Source organism: Lupinus angustifolius, chromosome LG09 (assembly GCF_001865875.1).
Source record: "Lupinus angustifolius cultivar Tanjil chromosome LG09, LupAngTanjil_v1.0, whole genome shotgun sequence".
NCBI classification, from domain to species: domain Eukaryota; kingdom Viridiplantae; phylum Streptophyta; class Magnoliopsida; order Fabales; family Fabaceae; genus Lupinus; species Lupinus angustifolius.
The window spans coordinates 19765294-19781214 of NC_032017.1; the positions used below are offsets into that span (position 1 = coordinate 19765294).

At 33.3% G+C, this 15921-nt stretch overlaps 1 protein-coding gene across 2 annotated transcripts; it reads right to left on the reverse strand.

The window, feature by feature from the left end:
- LOC109357255 (ABC transporter B family member 25, mitochondrial-like) lies at nucleotides 1817–14751 on the reverse strand. Of its 2 annotated transcripts, XM_019601079.1 has the most exons (21): nucleotides 14664–14751; nucleotides 14106–14472; nucleotides 13778–14002; nucleotides 13269–13455; nucleotides 12100–12161; nucleotides 11856–11899; nucleotides 10807–10909; nucleotides 10473–10580; nucleotides 9766–9849; nucleotides 9578–9638; nucleotides 8657–8802; nucleotides 8285–8401; nucleotides 7886–7971; nucleotides 6173–6261; nucleotides 4711–4766; nucleotides 3967–4047; nucleotides 3811–3876; nucleotides 3636–3728; nucleotides 2975–3039; nucleotides 2479–2614; nucleotides 1817–2291 (listed from the first exon to the last, which is right to left on the reverse strand). In XM_019601079.1, exons 2-21 carry the CDS (start codon nucleotides 14430–14432, stop codon nucleotides 2148–2150), a joined length of 2280 nt encoding a protein of 759 aa, XP_019456624.1. In that variant the 5' UTR covers nucleotides 14433–14472; nucleotides 14664–14751; the 3' UTR covers nucleotides 1817–2147. The 2 variants fall into 2 exon arrangements, with proteins under 2 accessions (XP_019456624.1, XP_019456623.1); XM_019601078.1 differs by having other exon boundaries at nucleotides 14106–14748.

Here is a 15921-nt window from a genome sequence, read left to right on the forward strand (position 1 = left end):
ACAATTTTTTTTAAATTACAAAAAATATGGATAAGAGAAACAAAGTACAGTAATATTCTGTTCAGGAAAAGTATTTTTCCTTTTTTCTTTTCATTGTAAAATGAAGGTTTTTCAATCTAAATGCTCTATCACTCGTTGTAAGACCTCAAATTTTTTGACAAGAGAAAATTTCTATTTTTTAATATTTCTTGGCTTATAGAAAAGAAGAAGACACAAGCTTTTGTTAGAATATGACAAGTTTTGGGTTGATTTGCATGTGTAACTGAACTTAAATAAACTAAGCCAGTTACTTGATGAGTTCGAGATGCAAGTACAATTGAACTGGATTTCACTTTTTACAAATTATTTTATATGTATATTAGATATTTCGAAAAATGTGCATGTGATTCGGCCATGTACATTTTAAAATCATAATCTCTTAAATCTGATGTGGATTATGCCACAATCTCATTTGCTTATTTGCTAGATATGTTACTTTTTTAAACTTTGTTGCTCAGTGTTAATGCCATTCAAATGGAGGATCACTATTACTTCTGGGTTGTTTAGTGTGTATCATTTTCCATTCTTATATCCCTCTGCATGACACTATTTGTGATATCAGAATTAAGTTAGTTTAATTTGCTGCCCTGAAAAATCAAACATAATTGAAAATGAATGGTAAACGATGTAGTAATGGTGTAAAAAACTTCACACTATCGGTGTATATATATTTTTCTGTCTTAAGTTAATAGGTTTTCTCCATCAAATGTGGCCCAAAGTGAATGAGAATATAATGTGCATGCCTAATGTATATTCCATTGATTCAAGCATAGTAGTGAATGTAGAGATGAAAGCTGAATCTTCCACATGAATGCATGATGTGGTTGGGAAGAGAGATTTTATGGAACAAGTACAAATAAAAACAATAGATAAAAAAACAAGGCACATTGTGGAGGACACAGCATGTGCCTTTGACAGTAATGTTTTTTGTTGCTGCCAAAAAGGTTTGAGACAATGGAAAGCTTCACAATAGTGGCACTTGAGCTGGATAACTCTTAGATTTGGGAAATGACATTCCATAATGTTCAAGTGCTTACTTCATCTTCATTATCTTGTTATTATTTTCTCTTTCATATGTAAAGTTTAGATTAAAAAAACTAGCATGAAGTGTTACACTTTATTTTGTTTGATTTTCATCCTCCATTATCTTTCTACCCAAAATCTGAAGGATACTTGTTTACCAGACATACATTCTCTGCAATGGCATTCCAAGTGTAATGTAATTTCATGTTATAAATATTTATATAATATAGTATATAACTAATAACATAACCAAACAAATTTTGCAATGGCAACCTCTTTTTCATTTATACAAATGACATGGTCACATGAGATATGATATTCAAACCACTTAAAAAATGAAGATACTTGATTTTTGAAGTATATCTTCTACACTATTGTAAATATTTAAATATGAATGATAGACGATACAGTGACATGACAATGTAAAAAATTTATACACTATCAATGTATATGCCTTTTTTTTCATTCAATATTAGCTGTTTTGGTATTGCTTCATTAGTCAGAAGTTCATAACTTCTTTATAAGTGTATGCTATAAAAATAAGTGAGTAATAATTATGATAAAAACTACTCATTTAATAGCATACAATTAAAAAAAAGAGACTTCAACTATTGTGAAAATCACTTCTGCAAAAGAAAAAAGGAAAAAGAAAAAGTTGCTTCGGCCATAATTAGCATATAGTAGAAAGGAAATCAAATTTATCTAGTTCCAGGTTTTCTACTGTCTCCATATAAACTTCAAATGCCCAATCAGCTACAAAAAATGCAGTTCTCTTTACTGGCAAATTAAGCACTTTTTAACATCAGAGCTTCTGATTATCTAATAGTAATTTAAGTTATGCAACAACATTCTACACTATATAACCTGATCCAATGATACAAACTCTTGATGGCTTCAGAATGGTGGCATCATTGCCTTAGAGTTATATGTATGAGGGACCAAAGAATTTATGCAAATTGGGATTCTTTTCTCCATAACCCCACGTATGATCTATAATCATTATTCATTCTAGCAAAATTGTCTTTGAATAAATACATGCACTATGAACATTATGCTGGTAAGTTTTTCCCCACTTTGTAGCATTTTTATGCCCCAAGTTTGATGGCTGTATCAATTGCATCGATTGTGTTATTTTGTTGTCCCCAAAGCTGTGCATATCTTCCTCCATTTGATAAAAGCACTTCATGGGGTCCTTGCTCAATCACCTTTCCATTTTCCAAAACTATGATCTGATATTACCATAAATAAATTTGTCAAAAGATAAGATACATGTCAAGTAAAATATGTTATTTACAGCAATGATGGATTTCTGAACTGAGTAGAATAGTTCATAAATCTATAGTAACCAAATATGTTTTTTTAGATGTCTTGGGTTACAGTGATGATGTCTCTAACAAATATATTGAGAGAGCTTACCTCATCACACTGCATTGCGGTGGTAAGCCTGTGAGCGATGAATATGGAAGTTCGATTATTTGATAGTGACTTCAATGCACTTAAAATCTCTGCTTCTGTTGTGCTGTCAAGAGCACTTGTAGCTTCATCACACAACCTGAGAACAAAGACAAGAGGTTACAATAAGTTTTATTAAGATATTTATATTGCCTATGAGTTTGAACAGGTATGCATACTTACAGGTAGTCTGAAATAATGGAACATCGAATAAATATTCTAATAGGCCAATACTAACTTTTTTCACTCCTAATGAAAGGTAATTCAATCACTATTATCAATAGGTATGTTCAGATTTGGTGTTCGATAAGAAAATAGCCAAATTTATTACATTTATTATCGGTTCATTTTGTTCCTCTGCACTTTATCATTCATGTTCAGCCAGAACATAGTAAATTTGAAAATGCATAGCTACATACAACAAAAGGTGTCTAGTAGATTGGATGATTAGAATACTCACAATATCGCAGGTGCTTTCAAGAACGCACGAGCTAGGGCAACACGTTGCTTCTCACCACCACTTAACTGTAAAAAAAGAAAGAAAAAAATATTACTAAACATTTAAGTGTTTTGTCTATGAGATTTTTTATTTTCTTCATTACATTTGGGAAATAAAAAAATATCCCATGTTATGAGTGCACCCACGATTGTGTTTCCCTGGGTAGAAGTTAACCAACAAATGATGAAAGCAACAAACAAGTGGGAGAATTGTTGTTACTTCTTCAAGTACACACAATCTGATGTTCGTAAATGTGAGTCAATGAGTTCAGTTCTTTCTCCCACAAGGAAGTTAAGATTGCTTAATGTGCAAGTGCTGGAGTTCTGATCAAGTTACAACTACTACGAAACCACAAGGTTCAGACTATGCATGTGCATGTCTAAGACCACATGCTGCAACAAGTGAAGGAATTTACTTTCCATGAATTCACTTAAAAGAAAGAAGACCATCATGTTCCTATACATCTAAATAACATAGGATTTTCTCTCTACATCTAAGTATTGGTGCCTATTCTAGTGACTTAAGATTCGCAGTACCATATCCTTCCTTACCCTGAACAAGAAAATCCAAAAGTGCAATCCTGACGAACATATTGTATAATATAAATGGGTATTTAGATTACCTTGAGCCCTCGTTCTCCTACAAGAGTTGAATATTTATCAGGAAAGTTCAAGATAGTGTCATGAATTGCTGCACGCTGAGCAGCTTCATAGACCTGTATGAATATAGTACTAAGCTAAGAACAACTTGGAACCTAACAATGGAAATTCACAGATGTAAAACATTGCAGAAGTTACCTCCTCTTTTGTTGCTGAAAGCCGACCATAGTGAATGTTATGAAATATTGTATCATTGAAAAGTACCTGCACATAATCACTTAGGTTTCCACAACTTGCAAGATCTGTCATGAACAATGATGTGAGTTTAAGAGAAAGATGGTTTGTTAAGCTTACAGTATCTTGAGGAACAACACCAATAGACTTCCGCAAACTCTCAAGGGTTACCTCCCGAATATCTTGACCATCTATCTTTACCTGTAAAATACAACTTGGGAATGACAATATGGGAGAAAAGCAATGAACATCATAAATGATAAAAGGCAATATCAACCAAGCTTTATAATATGCTCAGTATCATTTGATTGAATAGTTGACCAAGCCCGAGTCACTTGGCGGGGTCAGCAACATACATTAAACATGCCATTAAGCTCTATTAAAAGTCTTGATTATAAAGACAATCTGCTTACAACAAGTAACAGATGCAGAAACAATAGCAAGATTCTGATGTATTTATATCTCATGCATCAGTTAAAAAATAGTCCTTTATACAACATCTGGCATCCAGGTTAAATCTCATGCCAATGATCTATGATTTGTGTAAACTGTGACATGCTGATTGTATTCCTGGATTCTGATGTGATAATGTTCTTTGTGCTATGAAGGAACATAAATTCATCAAATACAAGTAGAATTTAGCTTCCTTATCCAGAACTCATGGATATGTAAGTAAGTAACCAAATTAGTTTCAATTTATGAAGTTTTTAAAAGATTTTAAACACATATTTTGAGCCATATAGCACACACATAAAAGAACCACACAAAATCCAAATGTGACAGAATAACACAAAATCTTATATTATATATATAATGGCAATATAGCCAAAAGATGCTACAGTGATTTATTGGTTGATTTCTTACACTTCCAGACTGAGGATCATAAAACCTGAATAGCAATCTAAGAATTGTTGACTTTCCTGTCAATAATGGACAAATTTGAAGTATGTCAGACATCGTGTATTGAGCAAGGAATATTCAGAAACTAGAACATACAACATAAAATCATATTTAAATATGAAGACCGAGGCATATCATGTTTTTGAAGTCAGTACACCATACAAGAACTGCAGGATAATATCAAGCTTCATATCATAAGAAACCCTCTGGGAAAAAAGATCTTTGTTCAGAGAAGGTTGGCTATGCAGTGAATAGGAAGTTTTTCTTCCAAAAAGTTAGTAGCTAAAATTAGAAGAAAGTAAAATTAACTAAAACTTCTGAACAAAATGCAACGAATTTGCAAAACAATAAACAAATTGAAATCATATACTATATAACAATTGATATTGTTGAAATGGTCGAGACCCAGTCACGCGCCAACTATTGGCTGGGAAATCCACCAAAGAGGGTGGTGCTCAGCTAATTGGCAGAGTCCAGACACAGTGGCGATCTTCATTATTCAACAAAGTGACCAAGAAAAGGTGAACAGTGGTAGAAGCCAGAAATGAGTTTTCTAGTGAGAAAATTGGAGCAAAGAGACACATGCTTGAGTGGAATGTGTGGTTTGAATGGTCGGTAATAAAAATGGACATGTGCTATGCACGGCATGAAGGCCGCTGGAGAAAGGTAATATGGATAGGCTAATGGACCTGAAATATCATGGTCCTTCAGATCAGTACCTTATAAACCCAATGACCTGATAAATTCTGAAAAAGTCCTCACAGTCATTCATAGTGTTGCTTTGGAGAGTTACACGGAAAACATGGATTTGATCCTAACTCCTAAGGATACTAAAAGAAGCAAGTTGAAGGACAATAACCAGCAGTAAGAAAAATTTAACATGGAAACCAGAAACCAGAACAGAGTGCAAACAGAAGTCACCTAAACAGAGGGCTGTGTGAACAAACAGTCATACAGAAGAAGAGCAGTGCTTTTTAGTTCTGACTTGTGAACATGGATTATGGTGTTCGGAGTGAAGGTCAGCGGACTTCAGGAACTGGCTCATTGGAAATGAGTTCCAGAGTCTAGGGGCTACAGAGACCAGAATAAGCTCTGCAGTGGCAGGATGGACAATGGGCTATGGCTGAGTGTTGTTGTAACTGCCAGTACTAGATTGGCAACAAGGACTATTGTAGGCTCCATGTTGAGATAGTGAAGCACCTCTACCATGTATGTTTAGGAGCAGAAAGTGGTGGCATAATAGCAGCCGCTTCGATCACTGTTTACTTACCCTGGAGGAAACCATTCTCCATAATAGTGATAAAGGGGGAAAATCTATCCGAGAAAATTGTCATTCTGATCATAGGCAGCAGGAAAATTTCCGTCGTACAACTTTGCACATAAAATGATTAAAGAAAATAAATATTTTCATCATGCTGAACCTTACCACTTCCACTTGTCCCAACAATTGCCACACTTTTGCCAGCCGGCAGCGCAAGTGACACTCCATCTAGTATCTTTCTTTCTGTGAGATAACTGGAGTGATAAATTGCACCAACAAACCATCAGAACAAAATTAGCCAAAAGAAATAATTGATCAGCATGTTAGCTAAGTAATAGAGGTGCAAAGGTTAACATGAATTAGTAGCTCAGCATGGTTGGAATATGAACCAGCAATGCAACTGGCTTATCTAATAATTTTATTATAATATTTATTTTGAAAACATATAAAAAAGTAGCTATTTACTTTTTTGCTTAGTTCTAAAAAATATACACACACGAACCTCAGTATGCATCCGAGTTCTAACTGAAAATTTGCATAAGGCATAAAATACAAACAGTCAATTAGAAAAACATGGTAAATCATTTTCATATTTCAAATCATTGGCCGATCTAATCGGCATCATTACTTTATTTTCTCCACTCAGTACTAACCCAGGCAGGAGTATTTGGAGTTTTAGACTCTGAATTCTTATGGTATGTTTTCTTGCAAATCATTTCAAACTTTACTTCTTTCTCTCGATTGAAAGAAGTTCCACTAATTGATAGGTGGATTATGTTTAGACAACTGTACTTCCTGATACAAATAAAGAAGTACAAAACACCCTTTAACTCAAATCTTTATTGTTTAGACAACTGCACTTCCTGATATAAATAAATTGTTACAAATTAGTAGGCATCACACTTCTCTGTATCCTGATATGTATTTTATGTGCAGTTTACCACAGCTACAGCAGAACAATTACATGTGCATTGTAAGGCAGCTACTTTCTTTCTGAATATTTGTTTAAGGTTCTTGGTGAGTATAGGGTGTGCCCTTCTACTCTGGAGCAGTTAATGGCTCACTATAAGTAGAAGAAATATTTGTTTAGCATTGTTCAGTTTATGTACCCCTTGATATATCAGGTTGGAGCAGACTGATTGAATCTTCAAAGGGTGTCTTTATGCCTTTAAACTTGTGCAGTGAATTCTTTTTATGACTTCTCTTTGGCATTCTTATCATGGCTATATCTGAATTCTTCATTCTTTCATGTCCGCAGTTATGTCTTGCTTTTCTGCTTTGAAGGATGTCTTATATTTCTTATATGCTTAGCCCAGACCCCACTAGGTGTGAGCCTCATGCACTGGGCGCTGCCTTATATACCTAAAAGCTTCTTTTAGGAGAGTTGATCCTTGATATGGTATTAAATTCTCTAAGACAAAGTGGTCTGAGTTCAATCCTTGCTGTCGAGTTTTCATGATTAATTTAAATTACAGCACATGGTAAAATGATGTTCTGCATTGTCTACACTTCAAGCCCAAAGGGCTTCTGCATGAGGGATATTTTAGAAATATAAAATTGTTCTTAAGCCTCAACCTAAATGCTTAAGCTTTCAAGAGAGTTGGATAGAGAGAAAACCAAATAGGAAGACTGAAAAAGTAAGCCAATATGAGCAAGACAATGCACAAATACTTAGCAAAAGCAAGGCACATTATTCATAGCTATAACCTGAAACGATTCTTTAATGGTCCCACATAGATACACCAAAACTCAATAGGGTTGCAGGTCATAAAAAATAATTGTCTTCTTAACCCCTCTCCTTTAATAAACCATATATGTCAGCCAGAAGTCAACTATAGGAATTAAAGCACATTATATACTCAAGAGAAAGCCACCCACCTGAAATGTACATTATCAAATTGGATGCTCCCCCCGTTAAATCTTAGAGGCTTCGCATCATCTTTATCCTTAACGTCTGCTCTTTCCTGTTATAGTAATTATAGAAAAAGGAAACATGGGGATGAAATATTAAACAGCAAAACGAGGGAGAAATACTAATAACTCGACGGACATTATGTAGGAAGAAATACTGTTAACTGTTTAGTTATGATGAATAACAAATCATTTCAGTTGGTTAGTCTCTCTCCTTCCCTCACATTCTGAATTCTAAGATTTGTCTACAACTCTCAATTATAGCAGCACATACTGAGTTGAATTTTTTTTTAGTAATCAACTAAAAAACACATTTGGGGTTTAGCAGCAAGATTATTGATTTTAAAAGTTCCATGAGGAAGATACCTCAAGTAACTGAAACAAGGACTTCATGTCAACTAGACTTTGTATAGTCTCACGATAAACACTTCCTAAGAAATTCAGTGGAAGAGATAGTTGGAAGAGAAGCCCATTCACCATCACCTGCATATTGAATTTAAGATTATAATCCAGTTCATAATAATTATATAAGAATAGAATTATTTTATTTTATCATACAAATAAATGAAGAAATTCAATAAAACAAAGAGAAGATAACTACACACAGATGGGAGGATAAGTGATCCTCATTAATGTAAAGAAAAACACAAGCAACAAATAATAAATAAAAACATCAATGAAGCATAGCTATCAAAAGTTCAAAACCCTCAAGATAGTGTTTAATTTGATGAAACTTACCAAATCACCTACAGTCATCGTACCACCCATGATCCCATGGGAACACAGCACCATTGCTGTTGAAAGTGCAGTACTAAATATAATATTTTGACCGAAGTTCAAGAAAGCAAGACTCCGCTGTGTTTTCAGAGCAGCATCCTCGTACTCTGAACAAAAATATAACAAACAGCAGCAACACAAGCAACATAAATTATAAAAAAGAACTACAATAAGAAGCATAAATACAATTTGAGAAGCAGCTACAATTGTTTGTGTTGATAATATATTAATATACTGGAGATGAGATGAAAGCATACAACAGAATGGAAGAAAAAATAAAAAGAAACAAATAATAATCCTCATTACAAAGGAAGAAAAAACTACAGTGGCAGAGATATGATATCCTCTCATAAGAGAAAATAAAAAAAATACATAGAACAGCGAAGAAAAAGCACATCCAATGAGCAAAGCTAACTGATCTCTGCACAGCTAACAGAAAAAAGCCGTCCAAAATAGTCATTGGCTGAGCACAACAGTGAAGCATTGATCCACTTCTTCAATTCAAAAAACAAATTGAACTCTTAATTACATTTTATATGGCAAAAGCAATTCTTGAATTTCATTTAAAAATAAATGTTAAACACATGGACAATGTTTAGGCCCTTTGAGAATATAAAGCTCGGTTTCAAAATGTACTTTGAACTGAAATGGCTAACATGTCGTTGTTAAGTTTTTCTTAAGGAGATCAAGCAAATAATAAGGAATCTACAGATTAGTATCTAGTTATTGCTGATAACCAGATATTTTCTTTCAAAGAGCAATAAATGTGCAATTAGAGTATAACAAACAACTGGTATCATTTTGCTTGCCTAAGCTTTTAAACTATGCTAGTTACTAAAGAACTCAAACCCAGTTTTACCCACACAAAAATATATGACTTACTCTTTAGGTACTCGTCATATTTTACAGCTTCATAATCTTCATTATTGAAATATTTGACAGTCTGTAAAACATAAAAAAAGAAAGAGAATATCATCAACCCCAAATAGGCAAACAAAATACCCAAGTGAAAATAACACTAAACAACATAAATAAATCAAAACATTTGCATTAATGACTGAAGTTCTTACCTCATAATTAATAAGTGAATCAATAGCTCTTGTACTCGCATTATTATCAGCCTTATTCATGGCTTTCCTGAACTTAGTCCTCCACTGAAAAAGACAGTAAACTTAAGAGTAAATGAGTGCTACTCCCCTAATAACCTAAGATGGCCAGAAGGCAGTCACAAATAAAATATTTCTTACCAAGAACTGGAACATGTTTTTTATAGAAAATGGAATTGGAAAATATCAAAAAGAGTTATGTTGAATGAGTCCAAGTGGTGGTTTCAGTAGAAGTGAAGTGGCTAAATTTGTGTGGTAAAGTCAATCAGTTCTACTATTGGATGCATTTGGTTGGAGCGTGAAGCTCGTGATTTTTAAGTAGTTTTCTTTGATTTAGGATAAGATTTGGTTAGTAGCTTCTATTTGGTGTATAACCATCATGGTCCTTCAAGGGGATTTCCTTTTTTATATAGAAACCAATCTCCCCCTTCTCTAGAAACTAGGGGAAGAAAAGGAAAGAGGAGTCTTAGCTTTGCAACTTGGGATCCTGAAAATTTTGTGACCTCAACGGTTCAAATGGCTAAAATTACAAAAGGTAAAATAATGTACGAGGCTGCCCAAGGCCAGTAACATATGACAAGACTAACAATGAAAATAAGGCAGCACCTAACTACTCCAAACCTATATATAACTAAATAAGATATTTAAACTGGTTCATGACATGATGATACCTGTGTGATACTCAGTGTAAAAACAACATAAGCTGCAACTGATAGGGACGTAATCCATGCAAAAGGAGCTCCAAATTTGTAGGCCAGTATACCTGACACCATAGATATCTGGGTGGATACATGTTAAATTTGCCGAAGTTCAAAAGAAAAAGAAGCAAGAGTTGGGATGAAGAAATAATTTTCAAATATCATAAAGAAAATCATAGACTCTGAGAAGTCAAAGTGAAGGTGCAGTTCCTGATAAACATATTGATGATCTTATCTGTTTACCAGCAACCAATTTTGGGAAAATATATAATTGAAGCTCAACAATAAGGGAATAACTGAGGTGTACCTCTAAAATGGTGGGTACTACATTGAACACCATAGCTGAGAGAATGAAATTTATTGCACGGCTACCACGATCAATTATTCTACTTAACGCGCCAGTTTCTCGACTGGAAAAACAATTTTTATGTGAGAGGCATACCCAATGAAACAACATGTCAACATAGAGAACACTCCCAATTCATAAGCAGAGAAACATGTGCAGAAGTGAATATTTTGTAGCTTTGATGGTTGAGTCAGTATAAAATTGCACTTATATCAGTTTCCAGATTACTTAGTGAGGACTAGTTGGCATTCTCAAGTGCAGGAATAAACATCATACACACAGGCTGACTAAAAAGAGAATTTTGCTCTCCATCCTCAAAATGACTGGTAGCCATTCAAAAGTTTAGAAAATTCATCATAATCAATGAAGATTACAGGATAGCCGCTAAAATGCTCAAACCCTATTGGTCCAGTTCCACTTCAACCATAAATTTCATTGAAAACTCCAAAACAGATTTTTCAGGTCAAGACACATCAGGCCAAGCCCATAAGTAAAAAACAAAACACTGTAGCAATCAGGTCTTAACTAATTACATCCACGGAAATGTCGTAACCAGGAAACTGATGCTATTAATATGGCTCAGAAATAAAGCAAAGGGCTATCAAAGAAACTATTATAAGAAACGCATAAAAACTAGGATGAAAGATACACAAAAAACCATCCTATTCATAACTTGCTTTGGATCTTCTAAATTAGTGCATATTTGGTATAGCTTAGAATAAATAAAATATCTTATTTTTAGGAAAATAAGCTTCTTTAAATTTCCCCTTTCGAGCATTATTGTTTCCAAATAGATTCTAAAAGTCTCTTCACCAACCACAAAATTCCTATGTATAACAACCCCGGTGCTTACTTGTTTTCTTTTCCTAAATTAAATAGAGTATTCTTACAACTCCCCGAGGGTAAATCATTATACTGTGTACCCTTGTCCATTTAGTTTTTGTTAAATTATAGCATCATATTAATGTAAAACAATAATATTAGTCCTCTCAGCATGGCAGAAGGCATACCTTAGATGATATTGAAGGTCAAGATCATGCAAATGTGAGAAGACCTGCAACAGTCAAACATCAACATAAGTTGAGTATCTTAACAGCATACATCCAACTAATGTATGATTTTGGGCGAAAATTAAATTGTTTAAAAGAGAAATGTAATCAAAATCTGGGAACAGGTTGATACATACAGATGCACTGAAAAAAAAAATCTTATAAGAAGGGATGATGAAATACTGAAACCATGAAAGTAGCATACCTTCCTTGATACTAATCGAATTGTTCGCAATGCTACCTTAGAAAATACAGCAGTCCGAAGTTCTGAATAAACAAGTTGCATTCAGTTAATAAAGTAGACAGCATGAATCATGAAAAGTCATGCCTCTTCTACAAAAAGCATGCACAAAAATTAAAAAGTAATCACATCAAGAGTGTAAGTCCTGATAGAGGACACTATTTTTTTACTAAAAACGAAGACAGGGCATCCTCAGAAACAAAATAAAAAGAAACAACTAAAACCTATGTGACGAAGCCAAACAACAAAGTGTGTCAAGTGTCAACAACTCTAAATGTTTAAGGAAGAAACACTACTAAAAAGCCAACGGAAGAAGACCAAAAGGGAAATCCTATCCCAAATGAAGCCTAGAGATGAAAATGAGCCATTTAATAGTCTAGCGTTACTTTCCCACCAAATACACTTCACTAGTGCCAAAACCTCTGAAAAGGGAGCGTGTAAAAGGATGCTATCCGAATAAGGGGGGTCTGCTAAGTTTTGTGCTAACAGAAAATATAGAAAGGAAACCACTGGGATCAAGCTCCAAGTACAGTAGGATCAACCGAAAGGTGGGATGAGAATATAGAAGTATGACAGAAAAGAACAAAATGACAAGAAGCAAATGTTCTCCCAACATGCATTGTTGCAAGACTAATCCTCAGGCAGCCCCGTTGGACTCCTAGTTTTACCTGTTTCTTTTGTTTTTTGTAGTTTTGGTCTTTGACCAGGTATCTCCATATGCATCATTGTGAGACTAACCCTCAATCATTGTAATTACTGAAATGCCCAGCAGACATTTAGTTTTAGTTGTTTAGTTTACTCAGCCCTTGAGGATATACCTTATACCGGCCCGGGTCTACTTACTTCCCTTCTCTTCAATAGTACTTATTTCTGAATTTTTTTTAATGAGAAGTTAAATCTTCAATATAAATATAGGTCCAATGAGCATAAAATATGAATTCAACTAGCACTTCCCATGACAACCCTAGGCATAATAATTTAGAATTGTAAAACATGCCAATTCCAATCCCATAGGTAACACTACAAGACTGGCCCTATTCCATTAGGAAAACTGAAATCAAGTTTAGCATCAAATAGACACAACACACTAAACATGTAGTCAGTGCTATAACAATCACTTCATTTATAAATACCATTGAAAGCTGAAGCTCCTACACGTGCAATCCCATATCCAATCAATACAGCTGCTGGAGTAGCAAAAAGAGCCAACGCAGTTGAATTTGCTACTGTAAAAGAAGCAAGAGCGCCAGCATTGCCAGTGGCAGAAGTTAACCAATCAACTGCAAGCTTGAACAAGAATGGTACCTGAACATTCAGAACCTGAAAGAAAAAAACAAGCCATTAACCAATCAGCTTTGGCAGCAAAGATCAAATACCAATTAAAATGATAGGTCGTCATTTATTTGTTTTCTGTTTTCATTTTGAGTTGATATATTTTCACTTATAATAACACAAATGTAACATTATTTTTATTTGGATGATAACAAGGTTTCTCTATTTCCTTCACCACATATATTATAGGTAACGAAAGTGAAACAATGTGTCACTTTTTTGTAGTTGTAATTATTAGTGATTAGTAATAATGAAAATTTAAAACAGACAAAAAAACCCTAAATAAGCAAAAAACGGTGAGGTCACTAACCTTAGCCCCAACAAGAAAACTCAATGCAGCAATAACCCGAAAGCGAAACTCGAGATTATCTTTCATCCAAATGTAACTGGCAAGAGTGCGAAGGATCTTAATATCAGCAACATCTTTCCCTGGTGGTGACTTAGCAATGTTGGAAGCACTAGTTTTCTTTGATGCGGTTCCATCATTAGTTTTAGTTGAAGTTGAGAAAGATGCTCTTCCATCTAACGATGAACTCTGTTCCAAACACAATAATACAATAATCATCACCAAAGCCATTGAATTTAAACCAATCATAAAAGGAGAAGCAAAAAGAACAAAAAAATGTTTTTTTACGAACAGGCTGTGATAGATAAGGTTTGATTGCTCTGCCATGTAGAGGAGAAGAAGATGAAGATGATGAATCAGAAAGGAATCCCTTTATGGAAAAAAGCAAACTTGGGCATGTTCTGCGTTGTTGTTGTTGTTGTTGTTGCTGATTCAAGCTGAATCTATAACCATAACCTCTGTTAACAATTCTAGTGCAAGTTGAGAAGTTGCTTATTCCAGAAGCGCTTAAAAGAGACCGAATTTGAATGCCACTCCCATTAGAACCACTTAAACTAATGGTGGGTCTTGCATCGCGTTGCAGAATGTGCCTCGAAGCAGAAGCTGCAACAGCTAACATTATTTTCTTCTGAAAAGCCAAAACTTTCTGGAAAAGGAATCTATTTTGCAATTGGAAACGGAGAAAGATTTAACAAGGTCAACAAATTTTTCAAAAAATTAGGGGTTTGAATGGAAGACTGAAAAAAAAAACCTAATTGAGTTTATTGATAAGTGAAGTAGCGTGTGTTTTATGAATGTGAGTGATTAAAAAGGAATTGAAATATGAAGAATAAGAAGAATAGAGTGTTACTGAGAAGTGAAGTGAGTAACAATGGTTATGTTATGCTCCAATGAACCCTTTCAGTTTTCTGAGCTAAGTTCAATTTGGTATTAGGTTCAATTCACAGTGAGATTTGAGTTTGACGTGTAGCACGTGTTCAACAAGGTATAATATAAATGGAGTTACCTAAACTTGTTAATAGTTACATGTAAGTTAATTAAATAATAATTATGGTTAAACAAAATTTGATTATTTCAATATTATCAAAATATCATATAAATGAATATAGCCAAAATACCGTACAAATGAATATAGCCAACCAAAAAAATATATCCAACCAAAAAATATATCCAGTAACACCGTATGAGATTTATATTTTTCCTATTGACTTTTCTCAAACTAAATATAAACTCATTAGTGATTATAATTTTTTACTTATATTTTAATGATTTTGTCTTAAATTATATTATAGATAGAAATAGATAGAATATTTATATGATAAATAAATATAGATTATATATTGTGAGATATTAGAATATATGAAAATATATTTTAATATTTTTTAGAATTGTTATTACTTTATTTTTATTTTTTTATGGTGGTCCATATAAGTCATAAAATAAATCATAAAATAAGTTAATTTCAATCCCAATAAATCGTCTAAGATATTATAAACAAATCTAAAATAAAATAATCATAAAATATTATTTATATATATATATCACCTAGATATCCTATATAATATAATTTGAAATATTCTAATATACTTTCCTATATTCTAATAAGTTGTGGTATTTATTTCTTTTGTTTATTTACAAAGATGGGAGCCATATAATTTTAATAATTTTGCATTAAACTATACATATTTTCTCTCAATAAATAAATAGTTTTCTGATAAGTATTTTAAACTTCATGTAATCTATGTCTGCTTATGTATAGGTGTTGATAAATGTATTAATCATAATAAAAAATCATATAAATGGAACAATACATCTAAAATAGAAAATGTATATATATATAATATAAAATATGTATAAAAAATACAAATACATATATGTAATAAGAAAATAATATTACTTTCTCACCTTTGATATAGAAATATATATATAACAAATGGAACACAATTTCTCACATTTAATAGAATAGATATACATTTACATATTTAATGTTTAATATTTTCTCTAATGATACTAGCAGACCACCAATTTGAAATGTTCGTGAGCGAATAAGACTATTGGATAAATATTTTAGGGTATATGAATACGTTTTTCTTCTCATGTCCGCTCAA